Source organism: Brachionichthys hirsutus, chromosome 9 (assembly GCF_040956055.1).
Source record: "Brachionichthys hirsutus isolate HB-005 chromosome 9, CSIRO-AGI_Bhir_v1, whole genome shotgun sequence".
Classification (NCBI taxonomy): domain Eukaryota; kingdom Metazoa; phylum Chordata; class Actinopteri; order Lophiiformes; family Brachionichthyidae; genus Brachionichthys; species Brachionichthys hirsutus.
Genome location: NC_090905.1, coordinates 11449993 through 11474806, shown reverse-complemented (window position 1 = coordinate 11474806; position 24814 = coordinate 11449993). Strand labels below are relative to the sequence as shown.

Here is a 24814-nt window from a genome sequence, read left to right as displayed (position 1 = left end):
GACATTTGCGCTCAGCTCCATCACCCCCCCCAGACAGTGACTGAGTGAGTACCCGATGTTTTTGCGAGAAACCTACGAACGCCAAGCTCTACGTTTATTTTTTCCGAGCTTCCAGAAAGGCAACGTGAGGTTTGTTTTGTGGCTATTTATTTTTATTGCATGTACTGTAATTTAAATTAACTTCACTGTAACGCAACTAACCAGAGTCCACTGCGCTGGGTGCGAAGTGCGAATGTTGTCACGTTTTGTACCGAGTTGTATAAATTGTGTGTTGACTTGTTGGATTTATTTATTGCTGCTCTGCATCGAGAAGAGGAATTCTGTGGACAGTCGTAGCCAACGCGAGAATAAACAGGATAATTAAATCACACATGCATACAGTATAATCAGGCATTGGTTTTGTAGAGCTCAAAACGTGCTGTCAGATTATCTCCAATGGCAGTGACGTTGTAAACTGGATCCCTTATTTATTTATTTTATTTTGATTTATTTTGCTGAATTCCTCCCACCATGTCTAATTCTAATGATCAGAAACCCCAATTCTGCAAAAGGAAAGAGAGCAACGATCACACGAGGAGGTTTACTGGTCCTGTGTTTGAATTCCACAGACTCTAAATCCATTACCACGCATGAGTCATTCTGTTGATGGAGATTAAATATACGCTCCACAGCAATGCACAGTGCATTCCTGGTCATATTAGCCTTCTAGCTTTGGGCCTAGAGAGCTGTTGGCTGAAATGTGCCCCCGGAACACAATAGGGCTGCAGGCTTGTGAAATTTAGGAGGAGGCACGCTCATGTTTGGAGAGAAGGGATGAACAGAAACATTTTATTCTAACGCCATCGGTCTCCATCAAGTTTACTTACAGTTGCTCGGCTGAGTAAGATAAGGGAGTGATAGACCTCACAGCTGTGCTTAGTGTTCTGGAATACAGTTTATTTTGGTGCTGAGGTTTTGCATGCCGATGAGCAGCTCCTGTGCCCACAGACCTGTAGGACACTGGGAGTGCGAGTAGGATTATGTACTGCAAGCCCTGCTATCAGGAGTCTAATCCGATTCAGCAGGAGTAAACAGTGTGTTGATACCAGAGGACGCGATCGCATCAAGAGATTATGTTTGACCGTTTCGCTCCAAGTAAGGTAGGAATTCAACAAGGAATGCAGTAGCTTTAAAATTTTTGTTTGAAATATGGCACCTATAGGGCTCCAGTGATCTGACACCTGAAGGTCAGTTTATACATCATTGGTTCCTCTGGAGGGAGGGAGTTTTTGATTTTATTTTATTTATCATCAAGGTTATCTTGAGTCATACGTGAGACGTCAAATATTTGAGAAGATGCTGTGTAATTGACCAGGGGTATGGAGTTTGGGAGATGAGGTGTAGCTGTATAGAATGTTCACAGCCCCAAATCTGTGTACATAACAACTGTAAATCCTGTTTAGCCTGTATATTTCTGTCTAGTAATTGCACTTCTGGTTAAATTGTACATGTGTAATGACAATAAAGTTGAACCTAACCTAACCTAATGAGTATATAGCAGGTGTGCATGTATTTAAAGATGTTTTTTTTATATACCGGTGTATATATATTTATTTCTAAACTTCTACCTCTGTTGGTTTAGTTTTTGCGGATCTTTTTTTAGTCTTGTAAACGACCCAAATTAAATATTACAACTAACCAGGTACGCAAAAACATCTTCAAATTCCCTTTCTTCAAATGTTATTGCGTTATTTGGTTTGTCATTGTTGTGCAGGTCAAAGAAAGCCCCTGGAGAATGCGTTGGACATAATGGCGTACAACCGGAACGCAACCCTCTGGAGCCAACAGCCGGCCGCCGCACGCCATCTTCTAGCTGGATGCCCTGTTCCTGAGCTCCCTACACCTCACGCAACATACCTTTTGATTTCATGAAGATCCCTGACCTCGGTGATGTGATGAATAAATTTGAGGTCCTTGGAATTGTGGGTGAAGGTGAGAGTTCTGTTTCTAATGGCCCTGCAGAATGTAACAGTGTCAAAAGTACAAGTTGTGGAAAAGAAAAGGTGATTTGAGAATTCCGTTTTAATTGTTGCTATTATCAATGGGATGAAGTGGTTTAATATTTAAGCTTCCTCAACATGCTACTCATGGCTTCTCTCATTGCTCAAGTCACTTTGTTGGAAATCATTTTAGTCTCGTGCATCGTCTTTCCGGCGCTACACGCTAGCGTTACGATCACAGCTGTACACACTTATGCTCCATGAAAAGATGACTTTTAGGTGACTGAAGGTCGGGTATCTTATAGCAAGTATCCAAAACAATATCCACTATTCTATGTGTGTGTGTGTGTAGAAGTTAATTTAATTGCCTTCCAGTTGCTTTTTCATAGCCTTTCAGAACAAATGAAATATGATTTTTTTTATCATCATCACAGCTGATTAAATAAGCGCCAGTCTGGTCCTTTATAATGGAGCAAGCGCTGATATTAGCTTCTTATCCCTTAGTGTGAATCTTTGTGTTTGGGAGACTGTAAATGTGTCTGGGCAGCCTCGGAGTCAGTCGACGACTTCCAGCAGCATTGATGTGTTTTTGTGAAGGGGCACGAAGCCGTTTGTCATATGCCTGCTCAGTCCAAGAATTCCTCTTGAACCCTCAGAGGATGTGTACGTGTGGCTGCCTGGGTCGATGACATCACATCTACAGCGTCTTGCCAATACTTTTGTGTGCTAAATTCTCAGCCACCCGCCCTTTTAATGAAATAATAAGACGTAATTCAAGTCAACACACGTGAAGTGTCAAGACACCCTGTTCACGTTGTAGAAATGCAGCATTTTTAGCACTTGTTAGTCCTGTTTGTAACATCACTTCATGTGATAGTGGCAAACTGTGACTAGAGCTCATTTTCATTCAGTAATTATCATAAAACGTCCTGGAAATGTTAATTACAATTCATCTGACTTCATGCATTCATTTAGTTTTTCACCTGGGTCAGCGTGAAGTCTTTGTACCTGAGGGCAAATGCTTAAAAATACACAAATACTTTGAATATATCATGAAAATAGCTGTGATGGATTTCATTGAAACACACGCTCTCTCTTTTTTTTTTTAGGAGCTTATGGTGTTGTTTTGAAGTGCCGACACAAGGTAAGAGTTTCCCCCCGGTCTCTTTTTTACTTATTGGTCTTGTCGAACCAGGTTTTATCTTGTCGTGAGGATTTCACTGTAGACACTTTCCAACTGAAAGCACAGTGTTCTTTCAATCACGGCTGTGGAGGATGAGTCTGGTGAATATCCGTGTTTTTTTCATCTTGTCAGTAAAACCCTTGAAAAGGCCAAATCAACAGTCAGTTGATGCTGCAGTCAAGTGGAGCCGAAATATGAAATACCTTATTTCTCGTCTCTCCCTGGTGGTGACGGTGGCTGATGACCCTGTGAAACTGATGAATTATGTCAGAGAATCTTGAAGACTGGGTGGAGGGGTGTTAGGTGCCAAAAACAGCAGCATTAAATAAATAAAGTATGGAGATAGTCATATTGTTTTCCTGAACTCATTATTTGTAAGAATATATTCATGGAGTCTGACACTTTAATCATCTTTTCATCATTCTCCTTTATAGATGGGTTTGGAGTGTGGTTATCTTGAAGAAGCTCCTGAACCATGCATGTGCAAGAAAATGCATAAATAAATGACATCATTTGACGTGTAGAGTTAACCTAAGGTTCTGTTCAGTCCATTTTAGTTTCATGGATTTTGTTTGAATCATCGTAATGCCTTCGGTATCATAAAACGTTTGTCTCCAGCTGATTTAATCAAAGAGAAAGATCTGCTTAAATGTGTTACATTGAATTCTTTAGCTACTCTGCCAAAGTCATGTAAAACAGGCTCTTAAAGCAATTATTATTTTAGTATAACAATAGAGAACCCACAGCAAAAAAATAAATAAATAAACGAGCTCTATGAAAAGCAGCAATAACCTTGTCATCTCAGTCCATTTAAGGAAGAGGTTGTGCCAGGGATTGACGGCAATCCAGTTTGAATGAGACAAAACTGCCTCCTACATACAGAGCTCTGCAGGAAACAGGCAAACCGTTTCTCAGCCTTCATCAATGTCCTGGTTTCATTTTCATCGCTATCGCTGTGCGTCCGCCTTCAGATGAGTGCAGAACGGACCTCTCCTGATGTATCCATTAGCCAGGTTCCTGATGTGAGCCAGTTAGCGTAAGCGTGAGAAAAACAAAATACTACATTTAACGCCGAGCAATGAGAATAGGGGGTGGGGGGGGGGGCTCTAAGCCAAAATAACAGCCTGTAGTTACCGGGCTTTACTATTCAGATTGATTGATCCCAGGCCTTTGCAGCTGCCCATGCCAGTATCTCCATTTTATGCTAGAGAACTAACATCAATAAGCCTCTGTTAGGTCCACACACCAGATGGAGGCTGTTGCTTTCACTGCAATAATGTCTTCACTGTGTTTATTTGTGCAAAAATATGCCATCATTTGTAGTCTGTGATGTTTTGGCCTTTGCTGCTGGTTTAAATGGGGTTTCATTACAGAATGAATAGTCTGTATGGCTCCAGTGCATATGTGCTGCTAATCATAGGATCATTTATATGTACTATTGATAGGTTGTGCTATTGTTTATTGACAAATTACCTCTATTTCTGAAGCTGCGAGCATCAAAAAAATATGCAGTTGAGCAACATCGGATGACCACACAGATTACTCTGTGTGATGCAAAAGGAGCCATTCTTTATCACTTGTTTTGCAACTTTCTGATTTATTAACAGAATTATCAGCAGCTCTGTTTTCAGTGAATGTCAGGGTGAAACATGCTTCTTCTTCTTCTTCTTCTTCTTCTTCTTCTTCCCAGAACCACACAACAAGTTACTAACGAGTAAAATGCAGCTTTTAGCAACAGAAAATGGATCTCTTTCTTAGCATTCCCCCTAAAAATGATACATTTACTTGTTAGGGCCATATGTGACACTTATTTCTTCGTTATTTTGCCTTGAAAAGTTAAAAAATATATATAAATAAATAATTATGCACCTTTTGAATATTTTGTAATACAACAGAATGTAAAAATCACAGCGATCGAGAGTTCCACACGAACCACATGCATCTGCACACTGGAACAGAACGATCAGTCATTCCCAAATAATACTGCACGTCAAGATTTACTCTTGTCATTTATTTATGTGCTACTCTCAAATACGTGCAACCCACAAGAAACGATGATTGTAACAGGAAACGGTAGCCATTCTTGCTCTCAGACTATTGTACCATGTTAATTCCTCTTATAGAGGAATGAAGTACTGAGCAAGTTTACACAAAGCAGATGTATACTATGTTACGGCCTGCAATGCCAAAACCATGCAATTGAAAAGACATTTACCGGTAAATGCTTGACTTGATGATCATTTTGAATGTCTCTCTACCTATCTTGTTGCAGTTTATCGTTTCTCCTGCACGGAGCAGAGAGTAATGGTGCGCTTGATGTCTGACGTGTTGTTGCTCTGCTTTAGGCCTCGTTTGTGTTCTGATATAATAATATAATATTGACATGGGAAGGCATTGTTAAGATGAATCCTGTAGCTGCACATCAATGTGGAGTGGACCAGCGCCACCTGGAAAATATTGCATTATTATTGTGAATGAACCGACGAGGGCTGACACACACAGATCCATGCTGCATAATTGTGTGTGTGCTTACACAGAGACAGGATCACACAGTCAAACACACACACACACTTGTGAGTACACAAACATTTCAACGTAAGCTTCCTAAGGGTTTAATGGGGGCTGTGTCTGTGGGAATGGAATTGTGTCGGCCGGGGAACATGGCTGCGTTTGTGTGTGACAACCGCTGCTGCTTAGTTGCAGCTGCTCGCGGTTACAGCACCTACTTATTTCACCAGTGACACGCCCTCAGATTTGCCTTATACAATGCTTCTAACAGGAATAATTAGAGCCAAGAATGAGGTGGGGACCAATATAGAAAGGGTGAACATACAAGTATGCCTCCATCAATGCATAATTGCACACAATGTTATAAATGTACAAGAGGCTGATATATCGTTTACATCTGAACATGCATTTAAAAGCCATGTGGGCATTAGGGATCAGCCTGGCTTTATCAAAGAAAGAGTTTAGAAATAATGATTAGTGTTTTCTTGTCTCTATGGAAACCTAAATAGACTAAGCAGAATAGTGAAGTGGATGATTAATATAATTTTTCTTCCAGCAGGAGTTTTCTCTTTATACAGACGTACTCATTTAATGACAATGCACTGGTTGCGAAGTTGTGACTGCATTTATGCAGTATAAATGGCTTATACATATGCAAATATGAATATTTTTTCATTCATCGATTCATTTTCATGTCCGCTTTATCCGCCTTCCGGGTCCCGGGTGTTGCCGGAGCCTATCCCGAGTATAGCGACTCGGTCTTGGGAACGTAACTCCGCCGTTAAGTGAGGACCACCTGTATACACATTTGCAGCCAAATGACACGTGGAGTTAAAGATAATAGACACACTGTATGTTACATGTGTCAATATATAACTGGGTGCAGCATCCTTGCAGAATATTCGAATGAATACCACACCAAGATATTTAATGGTCTGTTTTAACATGCTTAACATTTGAAAAAAATCTTTTTAGAGATGAAACTTTCTATGCACTTCTATTCTTCCCCAAGTGGGATCCTCCAGATTCTAGGACCACCACTGTCTCCCTCCATTGCCATGGCAATCACACATTCAGATCAGCCTTTGAAAGGACACCTTTTATCCGCTGCACTGTACGAGTCAGAAGACTGATAAAGAGATGCCATTAAGTCTCAAGCCCGCGGCGATGCAGCGTTTCTGCACTGTGTGCTCAGCTTATGAGCATTTACAGGTAATTCTCCCTGAAACCTCAAAGCCTCAAAAATGGTATTTGGGCCAGCGTCCCAATTTAAAAAAAAATCCGAACTGCATGCAGCGGAATATCCCGTGTGTGTTACGGCTGTATGCTAAGTTGCTACAGCTATCTGATTAAAGCCGACTAGCACTGCAGAATGCTGCTACGGTGTGTTTGCAGGGGTGGGGGGGGGGCACACACCTTGTAGGTTTTGCCCTCTTTTGTTACAGTAATACCCTTTCCATGTAAATGGATTAACAAATGAATATGCTTGGCTTCAGTAATTATCTTTGGCCCACTCTTTAATAGGAATATTGCACAGATTCCGGATGGCTGCAGTGTTTGCCAACGGAAGCCACAAGGGTGCCCCGGGTACATTTCTCCTCTCTGAGGATGTGATGAAACACCATTAATTTTTATTTTAAGATAATTAACAGGCTTTTGTCCCTGGATTTAATCATACTACTGTAGTAGAGCATCAAGGAAGATATGATGCTCATATGAGATCAATAATTTTGTTAAAGCTAACTCAGTATTTCAAAATAAAATCCCATTGAATTGTTGTCCAGCAATTCTGGAGGCCTGACTGGATTTCGGTCTGTCCTTTGAGCCGACACTTTGGTCCTGACTGAAATGTCTCATGTATTAACGTTTGGCGCGGACGTTTAAAGTTCCCTGCAGATAAATCGGGCTGACTTTGTCGATTGTCTGACTTTCCTTCTGTCCCATCGTGAGAGTCAACACAAGATTTTAAGTGAAATTTCTCTGGAATGGATTGCCATGAAGTCTGGTACACATATTCTTGTTCCTCTAAATGAAGAATGTCCACGCAGTGAAAATACTTTTTAAACTAACTGCACTCGTCTCCCTTTGTTCCAGTCTGACCATGAGGCCGTTGACACATGTTTGCTGATGGCAGATTGCAGGGCTGGATAATCAGCTCTCTGTTGATCCAGCAAATATTTTTTAGAATGAAACTGGAAACTTCTGATCATGTTCTTCAAGTTTTGTAGAAATTTCAAAGGAAACGATATTTCTGTATTTATGTACACAGTTTCTTGGTGTAGGAGTGGTTCAGTGTTGAGTTTATGAAACGTTGCTGCTGTACAATCTGCGGAAACAATACTGTGGAAATAACTGAAAAAGAAACTGGAAGCAATTTGATTCATTTTATTTTTGTATTCTTACTTCTTTTTTGATAGACTGCTGTAAGTCCTGCCATTCAACACCTGTTTATTTCTGAATGTCACCCTTCATCTAAGAATTTAGTTGTCCTAATTTAAAGTTAATTCAAAGTTTCCTCTGCGGGTTAATTTTTTACAGTCCCTAACATGTACTGGTATGTACGTGCGGAGGGTAAACATAGCTGCGGTGACTATTTATCTACGCACCGCTCACACACTGTTCACTTGGAGGTTTCAGGGTTTCAGCAGTCAGAGGTAAAACATTGACAGCATCAGGACTCTGAAGTGATTCCGTTCACGTTTCAAAGCACTGAATTCTCTCTGTTTCAGATTCCCAGAATTAAGATTTGCCGCAGCCCAGGCTGCAGAGGTGTTCTGACTACATCTAATGATTGGATCTTTACCAGGTTCACATAAGTGCCAATGGTATCCTTAAAGGAAGCTGCATCAGGGGAAGGTCAAGAATACAAATTTAAATCTCCAGCGCGACATGAGGATTCCTTCAAATTCCAAGAAAATCAATAAGAACACAAATATTCCAGGTGTATGTATGGATTCGGTATCCGTCGTCTTAAAGCTCTGAAACGATGTCCGTCTGCAGATTATTTTTGATAAACATACAGCTCATCACACTGCACATGCCATTATATAGATCCCTCTGTTGTGTTGACAGAAACATCAGGCGTAAACACAGCTGTGAGCATCGCTGTTATTCAGGTGATATGCAACTGTTTATACTTACATTGCATTTAATTTAATTTAAAAAGTACATTTCAGTCCACAAAAGTTTATTCAATTTATTAGATGAAAATGTTAGAGGAATTGAGATCTGTAAACTCATCTATTTATCTATCAATATTTTATGGTTTAGTTGAGACACGTGAGGTGAAATTGACTGCGAGTAAACAAGTAAATAAATTCCATCCATCCATCCATTTTCTTGCCACTTTTCCGCTTTGTGGGTCACAGGTGTTGCTGGAGCCTATCCTAGCTTACTATGGACGAGAGGCAGGGTACACCTCGGACACGTCGCCAGCACGGGGCCACACACACAGACTAGACAACCATTCACGCGCACACTCACAAAACTACGGACAATTTGGAGTAATCAATTCACCTACGCTGAATGCTTTTGGAGGTGAATGTTCCTGAATGCCTCATGATCGCATTGCCTATTAATAGCGTGCGAGGGAGAACATATGTGGCACGTGCCAAGCGGGCTCCACATGCACAACGTGCGCGTCCTATGGTGACGGGTGTTGGCAGCTCCCGCGTGGCGCAGAGCAGAATTTTCCTGGCATGTTTTAGGATCACAGAACCCGAGTGCTGAAAACAAATGCCAACACGGAGCCATTCGTTGCCAACATGTTCAGCCAATGGGGGCGCAGTGTGTAGAATCAGTCCGGGCGGGTGTGCTGCTCACAGTAGATACAGCCTGCTAAATCACCGACAACGATCTCAATGGTGTTTAAAGTATTTTGCTAATGAGGTCAACGTGGAATAGTGTTTGTGCTCTTTCCTCTCACTTCTTATGTGCCAATGACAATGACTCAGTGGGCGCCTCGACTACCAGTTAGCCGATATCACTCACGCATTAAAATGATAATCCCATTTGTTACTTCAGCGTGGGTAAAGGCATTGTCTTACCTGCAGTACAGGTAGCGCAAGTGGCTCGCTTCATGTTGTAGAAGCAGGTGGAGTGAACAGTCTGACTGATCAATATTGCTTTCTTACGTAATAAAGATGTCTCTAATGTTCCTTAAAAATGAACGGAAAGCTATTGTAAGCAGTCGGAAAGCTTATCTTAGCACAAAGACTGGAACTGTGGAAACAGGCCCACTTTCTATCAAGCATAAAGCTGTCTCATTAAGATGTTTCAACCTGTCTGTTTGTCAATATTTGCTGTTTCTTGGCCTAAACACAAACAGGTATAATCCTAAAAGAAATGTTTGTAAATGTGTGATTATTTTAACTTTCACATCAGTCAAACATCTCTAAAAAGGTTCCGTCCGGGGCAACAGAAGCCTTGGATCAGTCGTGAAATGCTCAGAAACACCCGATTGGCTCGGTCCGCAGGTGAAAATGTTCACACAAAGCAGGTGATGGTATCGTGATGGAAGAAAGTGACTTTGGAAAATCACGCAGTTTTTCGAAAGTCATGTGTCCACAACCAGAAACCTGAGCTCATCTGACATGGACTGACTTAAAGCTCCCTTTGTTTGGATGAGTCCACACTTTACATGGTTGTTGGACATCCTGTCCAACATTCGCTGTCATCCTAGACATCTTCTTCAAGGATGTCACTGTTTATTCCAGCAAAACAGTGAGGCTGTATTCTGCTGCTTTACAACAGTGAGTCTTCAGAGAGAAAGAGCCCAGGTACTAGACGGGTCCAGTTGCAGTCAATATCTGTCCCCATTGAGAATGCGTGCATTAGGAAGTACGATTAAAAACCAACTTCCTCTCTTCCCTTACTGAGTTTTGTCGAGTTTTACAAGCTCACTAGTTGTCGTTAAGATGTCGTTACAGTTCTGCTGTAAGTTACATCATAACATGCGTCATATATTTGCTGTAAAGATAAAGCTACAGAATCTGAACCCTTGCTTCCTGTCACATGTCGCTTTATAGTTCCTACTCTGACATAGTAGAGGCCCAAACAAATAAGCAATACCTGCTGTGCCATCACTCATTGGGTTGCGTAATAGTACGGGTACAGTTTACCATATCATAAACAATCAATTCATTTACCCTTTAACTATTTGTCTACTGAGAAGACGTCTCTTGTCTGCTGGAAATGAGTCCTTCTTGCTTGCTTTGCTTTTGCCTGTGGCATTGAGTTGGCAAATGGAGATGCCACACAACATTCCAAAAGGTAATTGTAATTAATGTGTTGACTAGATCTATTATGCCATCACAGTGAGTCACTGTCATTCTGTTGTTTGTTCTGTCGTGATTAAAAATGCTCATCTATTTATTTATTTTTATGACTTTGTATTTTGGCATGGCTTGAACCTTATTTTTTTTAGGGTTGTGTAACCAGTGCCTTTTTTATTGCCATGGAAAATAACATTGATGCAGTAGACTTCAGTATTTGTTCTGCTTAAATAGCAGAGTGGCTGTCGGTAACATCCACATTCACTTAGCGGAGGAAATGAAGTCTGTCCGCCCCCTGTGAAGGGAATGGTTATTTCTGTGCCCAGTGAACGGAAACTGGGACAGCAGAGGAAAAAAAGACTTTCACATCTAGCATTAAATAGGTCGCCTTGATTGGAATACTGTCTATGTGGTGCTCTCAGGATCCAGAGGTACAGAGGGGCATACACTTCCTGTCTGAATGTTGAAGTTCTCATTGTCCCATGTTGGAGGGACAATATTTGGTGTCATTATGAACACAGATTGTTAGCCCACCTGGTCATTTTTTCAGAGATCACTATATTATAAGGCACAGCACTACATAACAACAACAACATTACATCCCAGCATTCAATATACCTGTCTAGTCATTTGTTTTAGGGTTTAATTCAATCTGTAGGCGGTGTGTACTTTAATGAGTGCCCCTAATTTACTCTGTATTAACCTTCCCGTTATCCGTAATTATTACTAACACATTTTATCCTTGGGTTTACAGTAATCTGACTCCAGGGATATTTGAGCCAGAAAATGATTTACAGAAAATTGTTGACCAAGTTTTTGTGTCAGGGACTTTGTTTATTTGTTGAATACATTAATGAACCCCTTTGATAATGAAACCTTGACCTGTTCTCTATCGCCACCATCAGGCCAAACGTTAGCATTAGTTAATTCTTAGAATGGATTTATCTTGAAAATAAAATAAAAACATCAAAAGTCCCAAAATCCTGAAAGGCCAAGTGAATCAAATATGATAGACGGGGCTTTAGTCATAAGGACTTATGATGCAACTTAGATGAGAATTTTATATATATATTTATATTTATTCATTATATGTGTTTAACTTAGTAAATCTTAAGTGACTTGAATGTGACATGAGGCTGCACCTGCAGAGTTGTGCAGAAGCATGCAGTGTTTCCATGAGATTGAAGTCTGGGTGTGAATGAGAATCCTAACTTTAACATTTCATAAAAGATTAGCTTTGATGTTGGACATACACCTGTCCTTTCTGTGTGGACCAGGTACGTGGGCCCTTAAATTCCAGATCCGCCCCTGATTCTGATCAGGGAATGCCTTTGCTCTCTTGTTGGGAGTGACCAGACGCATCAATGTCTGTGAGGTCAGCATGAGCATACGGAGTGGAAAACAGAAATTTAAAATGACACGTTGCCGTTACTGGGAGGTACACGGTAGACGAGTATTTCTTGGTATCACTGTGAGGTTGCCAGGCACCAGTGTGCACGGTTACATAAGTGTTAAGATGGTTGTACAGTAGAAAAGATTTCCAGGATTTCTGATCCGGTTAGTTGGGATGCAATCTAGTTGCTAATCGGGTTTCATTCCCTCTGTTAGTGAACAACATTCAGAACTCAAGCAGGCTTTTTTTTTTTATTTATACCAGCAGCGCGTCGTCTCCCATCACCCAGGCTACCTTGCATGTGCTCGGTACAGTGATGCTCTTGAAGTTGACCCTGCTGTGAGTCATCTTGCATTTTCTCTGTGCTGGGAGGAGGGCTCGGTGTTCAGTGTGATCCATGTTGGAGTGGTGTGATGCTGCCTTTGGCTGTGTGACAGAGGGGAAACTGGAGCACAGCTCTGAGCCACAGGCAGAAATACCAGGTCTAACTAGGACATGTCGAGAAATGGGGCTGCTGGTGGGGGGTGTCTCTCACAGGGAACTACATGCAGCGATGGCGAGCGATGCCCCAAGGGGGGGGTTAGTTCTCAGTGTTTCTGTTTACACCATGTGTTGTTGATCATTTCTTGCCACTTGCAGTATTTTTCATTCCCAGTGTGCCTGTCCCTTTTGTCCTGGAAATCAGCGGCCAGATCAGCGACACCTTAAAATGGTGCATTCTGCTATGCTATGGGGTGCATGTCCATCTATGACTCATTTTTCATTCATTATTTGCTCCTTGACTCTGTCTATTAAACGTTTCCCTAACACAGAGGAGACTATTTCAATCCCACCTAATCTCCTTACTGCTTTAAATATAATGATTTATCCTCCTTTGCTGTTTAAATTATGTTTTATAACTTTGTTATTGTTATTGTGTTTTGCTTTGTTCTGTTCCGCACGGCGGCCTTGAGTGCCTAGAAAGGCCCCTTATAAATAAAATGTATTATTATTAAATGTTTTTATTTAAAGATTCAGTTTCATATTAGAACAAGAAAAGAAGGTGTTTAGATTTTCTTTTTTTTTTTAATTGACCAAAATAATTCACATATTGTACAGAAAGAGGACTCAATTATTAACGAAAGAAAACAAAATGTCTCAAATAGCCATTTTCAAAGCAGGATTTTAATTTCCCTTTTTCAAGTACCGTTGATGGCGGTTTGACCTCTCAGATCAAGAGCTATAAACTCAGCGATTGATTTCTCACTGGCTCCTCTGTGCTTTTATTGCAAGGACACCAATGAAATTGTGGCCATTAAGAAATTCAAGGACAGCGAAGGTAATTCAGTGGTTTCTTTTTTCTCAAACCATTCTAAAAGCATCTAAAGTTCTTCGGTGAGCATCTATTCCCGCTGTCTCCTTCTGCCATTCAGAAAATGAGGAGGTTAAAGAGACAACGCTGCGGGAGCTCAAGATGCTCCGCACCCTCAAGCAGGAGAACATTGTGGAGTTGAAGGAGGCCTTTCGCAGGAGAGGAAAGCTCTACCTCGTCTTTGAGTATGTGGAGAAGGTGAGCTTTTACTCCACAGCATGCTCTTTTAGGAGACTTTCTTGTGTGTGCTCCTGTCACTCTTCTCGGTGTCGACCTGATTACTTATTTCGCTTTCAGAACATGCTGGAGCTGCTCGAGGAATTGCCCAACGGCGTGCCGACTGACAAAGCACGCAGCTACATCTGCCAGCTAATCAGAGCCATTCACTGGTGCCACAAACACGACATAGTTCATCGGGGTAAAATCACTCTCTGTTATAAAGACACCGACAGGGGGAGGTAGAGAAGAGACGCTCTGACCATATATGGTCCTGAGCTGCTAGCAGCCTATCAGGTCCAGAGAGGACAGCGTCTAACTCTGCAGCATCACTTGGTACCCGTCTGTGATAAATGTTCTTTCTCGCTGTAAAACAGAATGAGTGCATGTGTCTGACTGTCCCTTACTTTCAGTAAAGCGTGTCTCGATTGGTTCTCCTACTACGGTATGTGTTCTATTGGCCTCTCTATTGGTCACAACATGTGCGCATTTTGGATAAATTGGTGACAGCAGGGCAAGAAACCAGATGGTCTGTGTGCGCTTTTGGCACAGTGATGGAACAAAGCAGGCGTCCAAATGCCCTGCGGTGTATATCCAAGCGTATATACCATACGGCAGCTTTACACTCTATCTCTCTCTACTATTATGACTCGAATTTGATTTCTTGGAATTCCTTTTTTTTTGCAAATAGTCTGTGAACCGCAAAGATCGCAGCCGTTTCAACGAAGCCGATGAAGACGTGGTGACGGGAGTGATCCCAGTGGTGATGTCATGATGCCAGCTTTATGTGCTTTTCCTTCCTCCACAGATATAAAGCCAGAAAACCTTCTCATCAGCTCTGACGACGTCCTCAAGCTGTGTGACTTCGGTGAGCGTCTCTATTGAGAGCTCGCACTGTAAGAGTTTAAGATAACTGGATGAAGCCCACCCCTCCGTGGCGCTGGCTTCATCCAGTTATCTTAAAGCTTTGTGTGCAGCCCTCACCTTTGCTTCTCATGCTACTGCTGTTCTTTTCCCCCCTAATCTTTATTAATTAAAATGTGTTGGGAAACATCTGAAGGTTCACATAATCCTGCTGCACATTGACTTTGTATGGTGGGGAAATCCCTAAATCTTAAATGATTGCTGTATTTCAGTGTTCATGACCTCTGTTAAGCATTTATTATGGCAGAAATCTTCCTGCAAATCGTCCCTTTTAACACTGGGAGCGTTTATCATTCATCGCACAGCATTTTATTTGTTTTTTTCCTCAGTGTGATTACTATTAACCTTTTTCCTCCAAGTTTGAAAAGAGAATTGATACGACCCTCGAACCTGCTCCGCTTCTTTCCTTTCTCTCTGTCTTTACGCTTGCTGCAGCAAACTGTCTGTCTTGTCAGCTGAAGCTTTCTTACATTTGAATTTTCTCGTCCAACTCTTGGCACAAAGAGATGAATCGGGACGTTTCATTGTCTGCAGCTGTTTCCATCAGACTGACTATTAGCTTGTGGCGGTTGCTGTGTTTGTACATTTATAGTTATGTTTCAAGGACATTGCTTTTATAACTTAGACCACTGACTCATAAAAGGTAGCCACGGAGCAGCTAAAATCGTGTTTTGCTGTCTCATTATGGAGACCGTGTCCGTGACATCAGGTTCCTCATTATACTGTATTGCTTCCTGTCGTCGGTTTCCAGGCTTTGCACGTAACCTCTCTGAGGGCACTGATGCCAATTACACCGAGTACGTGGCCACGAGATGGTACCGCTCTCCAGAGCTCCTGCTGGGGTTCGTCCACCGTTTTTATTATCCAGCCTGAGAACTCAGTCATTAACTGACAGCGTAAGTGTAAAGCTTACCCCCGAGCCTTAATCACGGTTTTATCTGGTCCTAGGGCTCCTTACGGCAAGGCGGTGGACATGTGGTCAGTGGGCTGCATCTTAGGGGAGCTGAGTGATGGGCAGCCTCTCTTCCCAGGAGAGAGTGAGATCGACCAGCTCTTCACCATCCAGAAAGTGTTGGGGCCGCTTCCGCCAGAGCAGATGAAGCTCTTCTATAGCAACCCTCGCTTCCACGGGCTGCGGGTGACACCCCCAATCCTCTCTACGCCTCACGCTGTTGGCCCATCTCCCCATTGCCTTTGCTGCTCATTTCCATCCATCCTTCTCTCCTGTCTCTTTCTGCCTCCTCCTCTTCTTCCTCCTCTCTGCTGAGTTTGCTGTGACTGATTGGATCACAGTGACTCATCGTGCATCATGTATCTTTTATGCTTGCGAAGGAAGGCAGCGATAAGTCTTCGGTGGCGGGCTGGCGTTTCACAGACTGTCCGGGCTGTCCTTTCCCTCTGCCCACGCTTCCGGATATAATAATGAGTTTTCAAAATGCCCCTCTATGAATACCTCACTGGCAGAGCCTAGCATGGTTGCTAATGCTGCCTTTAAAATAAATGTACCGCGTTTTTCCAAGATTGTTGAATCGGTTTCGGACAATGTGGCGTTAAGGACAGTAAATCCTTTTGCGAATTCAAGATGAAATAGTTGCTGTTTTGCAGCACTCTCTTCAGTAAGACAGGCAGATGTCAAAATCTCTGTCTTATTAAATAAACGCTTCATCTACCATTAGCAGCCAAGTAAACGAATCTCTGCAGCGTTTCCGTACAGTTCTCTCACAGTAAAAGAATGCCAGGAATAGCTGAGATGTCCACGAGAAGGGAGAAAGGTAAAATATAAAATATAAAATAAAAAAACATGCAAATATTAAAACATGAGACCAACAAGAAAACAGGCAACACTTGTGAGTCAGTGATAACAGAATAGTTAATCTTTATTTTAATCACGCCGACCACCTACGAAGTGCCTTCTGCAACACATGGAGATGTGTGATGTAAAAAGGACAGCTTCTGGATGTTTTTTTTTTGGGGGGGGGGGGCAAACAGCACATTCACAACAGTGAGAGGAGAAATTCTGTCCAAAGGAAAGATTGAGATAGAGACTCGATATGGAACAATCTTAATGCAACATCAGGACTTGAAGTGTCCTAACAAACGGGTTACGTGTGGTCATAATCTCTGCATGACATATTGGTACTTCCAAAGTATTTTTTGTGTCGGGAGCAAAACAGCCAAACGCGCCTGCCGCGGCCCGATGAGCAAGCTAGGCAAAAAGAAAAACAGCTGGGCAGGGGGAAAACAAGTACGAGGAAATAACCATGATTTCTGAAGCGTTATCATGTTGACCAGCTTAGATAATTACCCCCCCCCCCCCCCCCCCCCCCCCCCCAAAAGGTTAGTACACCCCCCCTTTTATCCGTGTAGTAATGAAGTTCAGGTTGGTGACATCACTTGCAGTGGAAACACCAGTACTCCCTTTCTATATAGTAGTAACCTACCCCTTGGGCATTTGTTCCTATTTTCATATGTGATCCGCTTTATTTATTTTGGTCTCTTATTATTAGTTTCCTGCTGTGAACCACCCCCAGACCTTGGAGCGGAGGTACCTGGGCATCATTGGTGGAGCCCTGCTGGATCTCTTGAAGGTAGAGCCGCACATCTGGCAACGCTGGCGAAGCTGCGTAGATATATTCGTGTGTCTTTTCAATTGTTTGAGTTCATTTCCGCTGACATGACATAAAGCCTCACCGGCTAATTGCATCATCACAGTGGAGCTTGCATCGTGACTGCATGCGTGCACCTCGCTGCTTCAGCATCTCTTGGTTCATATTGTCGCTCCAGCGCCGCTGTTATTGCTGCGTCTGCACTTGTAAACAGGGGCTCCGTGTCAAGAATGTGGGCTGCGCCGGTGCTCTTGCACTTTTCTCACTAGATAATGACTCACATAATGTCATCTCAGGGCTGGCTTCAGCAAAGGCGGGCATCTCATTAGAGTTTAGGCTTTCTTAGGCGGCCTGGTTTTTGCAAAGAGCGTTTGTCGTCTTAGTTCCCTTGTTGCCAGTTCAGTTGTATTTTGAGTGTATGGAACAAAAAAGAAAATGTCAAAAACCGTGGTTCACATTGTTGTTTTGGCACGTTTGGTGACTACAAGATGCATTTACATGCAGCAGCGCTCTGACTTTTATCATGATGCTGAGGAGACGTAAATAGCACGACTGTTTCAGTTTGCCAGCGAGGTCCGGATGACCGGGGTGTCTCGAGGACTCACGGGCTCCATCTGTGTGTTTTATGTGTTAGAGCCTGCTACTGCTGAACCCCACAGAGCGCTTTCTCACAGAGCAGAGCCTCAACCACCACGCCTTCCAGACCGTGCGGCTGGTGGAGCGTCCCGGCCCACCCACACCCACACCTGTACGCTCGTCCAAGAGAAAACCTCACCACGGAGACAACACCACCCCCAGCAGGTGAGTAGGGAGCGCTAGAGCTAGTTGTCAGTTTGTCGGTTTTTATTCCTAATGCTGAGCATTATCTGCAGCAGGAAATGAAGCAACATTTTTACCTCCGCAGAGTAGGTTATGTTTTTGACAGCGTCTGTCTGGCTGTCTGGCTGTTGGCAGGATTACTGAACTCTAACTCAGATCCAGATACCTGTCTGGATACAAAAAGAAATATTAATTTTCCCATTTATAAAATCACAGTCAAAAAGGGGTCCAATATGAAATATCACCTTTATACTTTTATTACATTAAAAATCTTTATTATTATTTTCTACTTCCTAAGCTGATCCTGACTGTGGATCCCAAACCCTGAAACAATTTAAATCAGAAATAACCCTCTCCCTGGTTTTATGCCGAACCTTGACTGTTCTGAGGATTATATATAGCGCCTCGCTGTGAATAATGAATAACCATAACCTTGTAGACATGTTTAACCACTTTAGGTATTTAAAATGCGCTTCAATTGACTTAAAATGGTTCTTTATTCTAGTGCAAGCCATTCATTCATGTGTTTTTATGTACTCTATTAGTGCCGTTGTCAGTTCTTGATTCATGGCCATCGGTTTTCTGCATAGACTTTGATGTAGTTAGTAACTTGGATGGTTACTAAGGTATGATGAGAAGTAGCTGACATACTAGCACGCTGGTGATGATCTGACTTCTTTCTGTTGTTCAGGAGCCATGGAGGAAAGAGCTCCGGAGGCCACCGCTCCAGCAGCAGAGAGTGCTCCAGCTTGCCCCGCCACGAAGACCTTCACCCCGGCAACGACAGCTTTCTCAACGGCAACTTGCCAGCGGCGATCAACCTCAGTCCCACTTTGCATCCCAAGAACTACCAGGCACAGATCTACAACCACTCCACGTCATGCAATATGGACCTGACCAGCAGCAACCTGCCTCATCTGCTTAGCGCCGGAGAAGCCAAGAGCAAGGGCGACTTCGACATGAACCTGGGATCCAAGGTGTCCGACGGCCCTGGAGCCAAGTACCTCAAGTCCAACTTCCGTTCTCAGCAACACCGACACTCTTTCGTGGAGGGGAAGACCAGCACGCTCCAGTCAGGGGAGAAGCACAGTCGACACAGCTACATGGACTCTCACGGTGCCACGCCTTCTTCCAAGTTTGCCTACCTGAACTTGTCCAAGAGCTACGGTACACTTAGCGACGCCAAGTCAGTGGGAAACTTAAATGATATACATCTTTATGCTGATGAGCCCACATCTCGCTATTTCCCCTCAAGCTGTCTTGACCTGACGGCGCCTAGCAGCCCGGCAGCCCGCCGGGGCGACAGACTAGGACTTGGCCTGGCTGGCAGGGGGAGCATGCGCTCTGATAGGGAGAGCAACACCCTGGACTCGTCCTACAGGCGTTCCTCCCTCCGCCACAAAGCCTCAGACGAGGCCAAGTCACCGGACACGCTAGAGCCTGGGGAAAGTGGCGTGGAGAGGAGCCACGGACATTCTCTGTCTGCCCCTCGTGACCCCCTGTCTTACAGTCAGGGGTACACCAGCCCCTTCTCCTCCCAGCAACGGCCTCACCGTCACTCCATGTACGTACGCAGAGACCACCAGAGGACGCACGGGGCAGACGAGGGGCTGACGGTGGGGCAGGGCATACCCACCAGAGCCAGCAGCCTCCAGCTGCTGTCCCCACAGCTGCAGCACCGCTCGCTGCCTCGCCACTCTGGGGGCTCCTCCAGAGAGGAAGACATGAGCAGGGTCAGTCATCAGCCCGCATCAAAAACCTGCAAAGCCTAAGCCCACATGATCTAATCATACCAAATGCCTACTCCCGGTTGCGTTGGATAACTTTACCTCTGTCTCAGTTTCCACGAGAACGAGGCCAGGATTTATTCTGGTGGCGTCTGAAAATATCATGCTCTGTAAAGGTTTCTCGTTAGTCAGTAAATGCAGATATTCTTCTGTTTATACAGTAAAACATACAATTCTATTATATATACTGCATATATACATTTGGCATGGTGTGTCTGTGCGTGTGCGCTGCACTGCTGAGCTCACGTCACGCTTCGTCATGTGTCCATTAACAGAGCGAACAGGCACCCACTGAGGTCTCCCACAGCAGACCCCCAATAAGGGACTCCACAAGGGACAACGCCGCATCTTTTCACACGCAGCGGCAAAAAAGCGAGGTCTGACATTCTGCCTGCACCCACCATTCCCCGCCCACATCCGCACTCTCCGTAGACTGGATGTGGGTGGATGCTGCTGTCATGAACTGCTCTCGCTCTCTCTCTCTTTTGCTGTCTCTTTGCATCCAATGCCTCTTCATTTTCTCTCTTTGCTTTGCTTCCTTTTCATGTGACTGCTTAAGATAGTACAGTGAGGCTTGTCATCAGAGCGCATTTCAGTTTGATCCTGGAGTACATTGACAGCCTCCAAAGATGTTGTTTTTATCACGATGACCTCTCTTTAATCTTGGTGTCTCTCCTCCATTCTGCACTTTTGGGTGAATAAAAAAAAAAAACAGGTCAGATAGCGAGGCAGGAAAACTGTTGGCGTTGGGCTTTCCTGCATGACTAGGTTTTCTGTTGTGACTCAGGTTGGCCTGTATCACGACCAGCAGGCAGAAGATGGGGGCTCGTCCAAAGAGAACCGCAACATTTACAGTGAATCCATGCCTCGGAGGGTGGGCAGCTTCTACAGAGGTCGGTTTAGTCACACTCACTCCATCTAGTCTCTTTCTTTCACCGCAACTCTGGACACCAAGAAGTCATTTCACTTTCTAGCACCACGTAACTGATGATTGTGGTTGCACCACTTCATGTCACTAGGGTCACAATTTTTTTTTAAATCTGATTACAAATACATTCCAGAACTCGATTTTGAAGCCCGAGACAAAAATTGAGGTTGAAGAGTTTCAGAATTTTCCAAACGCTTGACGAGGAGGATTTTGATTTATAAAACAATACGCATTACGAATTAGCACTTGAACGCTAACAGCTGAGGCTGATGGTAAAAATGTATGTTTTGCAGGGATTTGGTCCTAAAGACAAACTCCTTTTTAAAGCCCATGTGTTCCTGTACCTGGTGGATTGCTATTTACATGGGAATTGTTGTCTGCTGAGACAACAAGGCCGTCTAAATAATATTCTGTAAAAACACTTTCATCTGTAGCTCCGGTGTACAGGAAAGATTTGAAGATGCTGTCTTTTCTTTCGCTTGTCAACATTAGACAATGTTAGCTTGTATAGTTATGCGGTGAGCTTTTGAACATGCTGCATAGAACCGAAACAGAATTTTCTTACTTCTTCTTCTCTCCATGCACCAAAAAACAGTCCCTTCTCCACGGCCAGACAACTCCTTCCACGAGAGCAGGGGCCCGGGCCGGGCCTCGGGTCACTCGGGGGACGGCACGAGTTTGACGAACCACTCCAAACGTCAGCTGGTTTTTGACCCCTGGTAATTACCGTCATCTTAACACAACAGGAGACCTTTTAATTTAATTTAATAGCATCGCCTCTAACTTAAATATCCTTTACAACAACACAGATACTCTCATTGCACCAATATAAACATTTCTCTGGCGTGCTAAGTGCCTGTGCAGGTCACCTATCCCGGTGGCTTTAATAGAAAGTGTCAGCTTTAATCAGGAGTATATGAAGATGTCACACATTCTTATTTGGGGCATCATGCACAGCACGGTTTTACTTTCAGGACTGGCCCAGATACTGTTGTGTTGAACCCCTCGGAGCCGTCCAAAGCAAAGGAGAAGCAGGGCTTCTTCAGAGCAATGAAGAAGAAAAAGAAAAAACCTCAAATGGTAACATGCATGCAAGTCCCTCTGTGGATGCAGTGTTTCATACATGTGTCCTTTATTGTCTGTCTGCATACTTTTCCTCCTCTGCGTTTCAGAGTTTAACAGCTCATTGACACCGTAACGGAGATATAAAACCATTTCTTCTTGTTGTCCTGTGTACCACGTTCCCCTTGCCACCAGTCATGTCCCTCTATATTGCAGATGCAAGTCCCTGATGGAAGGCCTCCTGCCATCAAGAAATGTCTTTTCCCTCTGTTTAGCCCAAAGAATAACATAAAGCATAGTTCCTCTGTGAGAGTCCTCCCTGTAGTGTCCTCCTCCATGGTACACAATGTTTTACACTATCCTTACTCACCTCCTAACTCCACACCACCATTCTGACAGTGCATGTATTAACAAAATAAATGAAGAATGCTTTATTTTTTTCATTTGGGGCTTGTTTCGGTGGCTTTCCTTGATCATTTTTATTAGAAAAGCACAAATCACTCAAGATAGTCCAGTCATATCCATCCACATCTGAGTCAAACGGTGTTAAAGATGTGGCTGTATATTAAACCTGTCTTCAAACAATATTGATATTGGATAATTCTGTTCAGTTAGTCTTTGCTTTTGTCCAGTTGTGGATGAATCTGGTTGGTCGTCTCTGACTGATCAGTGGGAACCGGTTTTGACCGCAGCCCCTAACAGCATGTCTTTGGTCATGAGCTGAGGATGAACGAGAGCATTCGCTTTACGGCTCAGCAGCAGAGCCGTTCCATTCCTCCTCTGCCCCTCAAAGCGTATCTAAGCCCTTTATTTGACGGCAGAGCACAGATCGCGGGAGGAAAACAAAGGAGTCGCTAAATATAAAAGCTTCAGCATTCTCACACGTTGGCTCACTGATGCCTCGGCGGCAGCAGTGGTTCGGCGAGACACAGGTGTTTGAGAGTCTTTCTTCCTCTCGCATTTCTATTTATACGTGGCAGCCGATTCTGATACTGAGATGCAAGTTACAGCTGATTACAGAGCGCAAATAAACACAATCTGGTCTGGAGGGATCAGGCAGGCAAAGTCGCACTCAGTGGGGAACGCAGTTTACGACACAATCAGGGAACTATTGTAAAATGTAAAGGTGCTAGAAACGTCACAGATTAAATGTAAATGTCACCGAACATGTAGCAACCGATCCTAAACAAAAGGAGTTGCCTCTTTCCTTCCTCAGGTCAGTCCATGCATGTTCTGGGCTTTTAGTTTTATGACCTTCAGATGCACTATTATGCTCATAACAAATGTAAAACCATGAGTAATGTATGCCTGTATAATTCATGATAGAGCATGTGGTGAGCGCCTGTTGTTTATTTCACCTCAGACTGTGAATTTGACCAGGCTGAGTGATATTTGCACCCAATGTCTAAAAGGTTCCCAGCGACGGGGTGGATGCAGCCATCCAGAAGTCCACCAGGTCCTCTGGTCACCAGGGCAGCCGCCACAGGACCCGTGACAAGAGCAGAGACCGGGACCAAGAGCGAGACAGGGACAAAGACTGGCCCCCGGAGAAACTCTCAGATTCACACTCTCCGGTAAGTCTCGCACCAAAACACCGTTGTCATGCCAGCGTGTGGCGTTCAGATGGTGCGAGTGATGTGCTGTTCATCTGTAATGCGTCCCCCTCTCAGAGTCAGCCGCTGAAGTCTCTGCGCAAACTGCTGCACCTTTCATCTTCATCCTCCAACCAGACGGCGCCGTCTGACATGCGCTACCAGCCGCTGCCTAATCCAGGCTCTGCTCAAGGTGGATTCGCAGAAAACCGGGGTCACTCAGGGGTCAGCACGCCCCAGCTGAAGGGCCGACAGGCGGCCTACCCGCTGCCCGGACAGCTGGAGTCCGGCTGGCACACGTCCGCCCTGGGCCGCCCGGAGGGGAACCCCTATCCGGAGCAGATGAGCATCAAGGGAGGCCAGAATGGGCACGGATTTGGGCGCCCCTCCAGGTCTCGTGTGCCAAACCTCAATGACCTGAAAGAGACGGCTCTGTGATCTCCATCGGCCCACAGCTCCAAGATCCATTTCAGACTCCTCTGTTTCTGTCGCTCCTTTTTTTTTTTTAAAGCTTCCATGTTTGATAGACTTTATATATTAGTATATAGCGGTATATTATTCAGATTATAATTTGTATTATGAAATAAATATATTTAAAATCGTATGTATATACGTGTACGTGTGTGTGTAGATTTTACGTGTGAGTATTTTTTTGTTTCAAATTGATATAGAAATATAGTACATTTTACTGCGTAATATTTCCTTAATACTATCTAAGACATTCTGAAGTGATATTCTGCTGGCTGTTAAGATATAAGATGTTTTCAGTAAATCTGCGTTGTGCTCATCTCTCCCAGGATTGTAACTCTTCATCAAAAGCGTGTCGTGTATGTCACGCTGGTTACAGACGCTCAAAAGTCGGAAGCAGTTTTACTCCTGGAAAGTTAGGTGTAGTGCAATTTTTGAGTTGGCAATAACAATCTGTAAAGCTTAAATCTCTGTGTTCTTTTTTATGTGTTTTTGTAATGCAGCCATCTTAGACACTATGGTGCCACAAACAGAGAGAGCTCTCAGATCGCCCTCTGTAGGAGATAATGCAGCACTGCGTCGACGTTAAGGCACCGACTAATCATGTATAATATGTGTAAATCATAATTTTCATACAAATATTTTTGACAGATATTTAAAAATCAACACTCTGTTTAACATCGCAGCCATTTCAAATACCACACACATAAATGCTTCACATACAG

At 43.6% G+C, this 24814-nt stretch overlaps 1 protein-coding gene across 1 annotated transcript; it reads left to right on the top strand.

The window, feature by feature from the left end:
• Positions 1 to 24132, top strand: LOC137899211 (cyclin-dependent kinase-like 5). Its single transcript, XM_068743229.1, has 19 exons — positions 1 to 129; positions 1754 to 1971; positions 3089 to 3123; positions 13609 to 13654; positions 13749 to 13885; positions 13985 to 14105; positions 14712 to 14771; positions 15579 to 15669; positions 15776 to 15965; positions 17335 to 17415; positions 18068 to 18234; positions 18944 to 19985; positions 20315 to 20416; positions 20827 to 20932; positions 21563 to 21686; positions 21942 to 22047; positions 22246 to 22368; positions 23442 to 23603; positions 23700 to 24132. The coding sequence occupies exons 2-19, from the start codon at positions 1908 to 1910 to the stop codon at positions 24057 to 24059; spliced, it is 3117 nt and encodes a 1038-aa protein (XP_068599330.1). The 5' UTR covers positions 1 to 129; positions 1754 to 1907; the 3' UTR covers positions 24060 to 24132.
• The last annotated feature ends 682 nt before the right edge of the window (positions 24133 to 24814 follow it).

What these genes read in the sequence shown, in the direction of transcription:
- LOC137899211 (XM_068743229.1), top strand. Translation starts at nt 1,908, where the DNA reads ATGAAGATCCCTGACCTCGGTGATGTGATGAATAAATTTGAGGTCCTT. An exon ending in GGTGGGCAGCTTCTACAGAG is followed by an intron (nt 20,933 to 21,562) that starts GTCGGTTTAGTC and finishes ACCAAAAAACAG; the next exon opens with TCCCTTCTCCACGGCCAGAC. An exon ending in AAAAGAAAAAACCTCAAATG is followed by an intron (nt 22,048 to 22,245) that starts GTAACATGCATG and finishes TCTATATTGCAG; the next exon opens with ATGCAAGTCCCTGATGGAAG.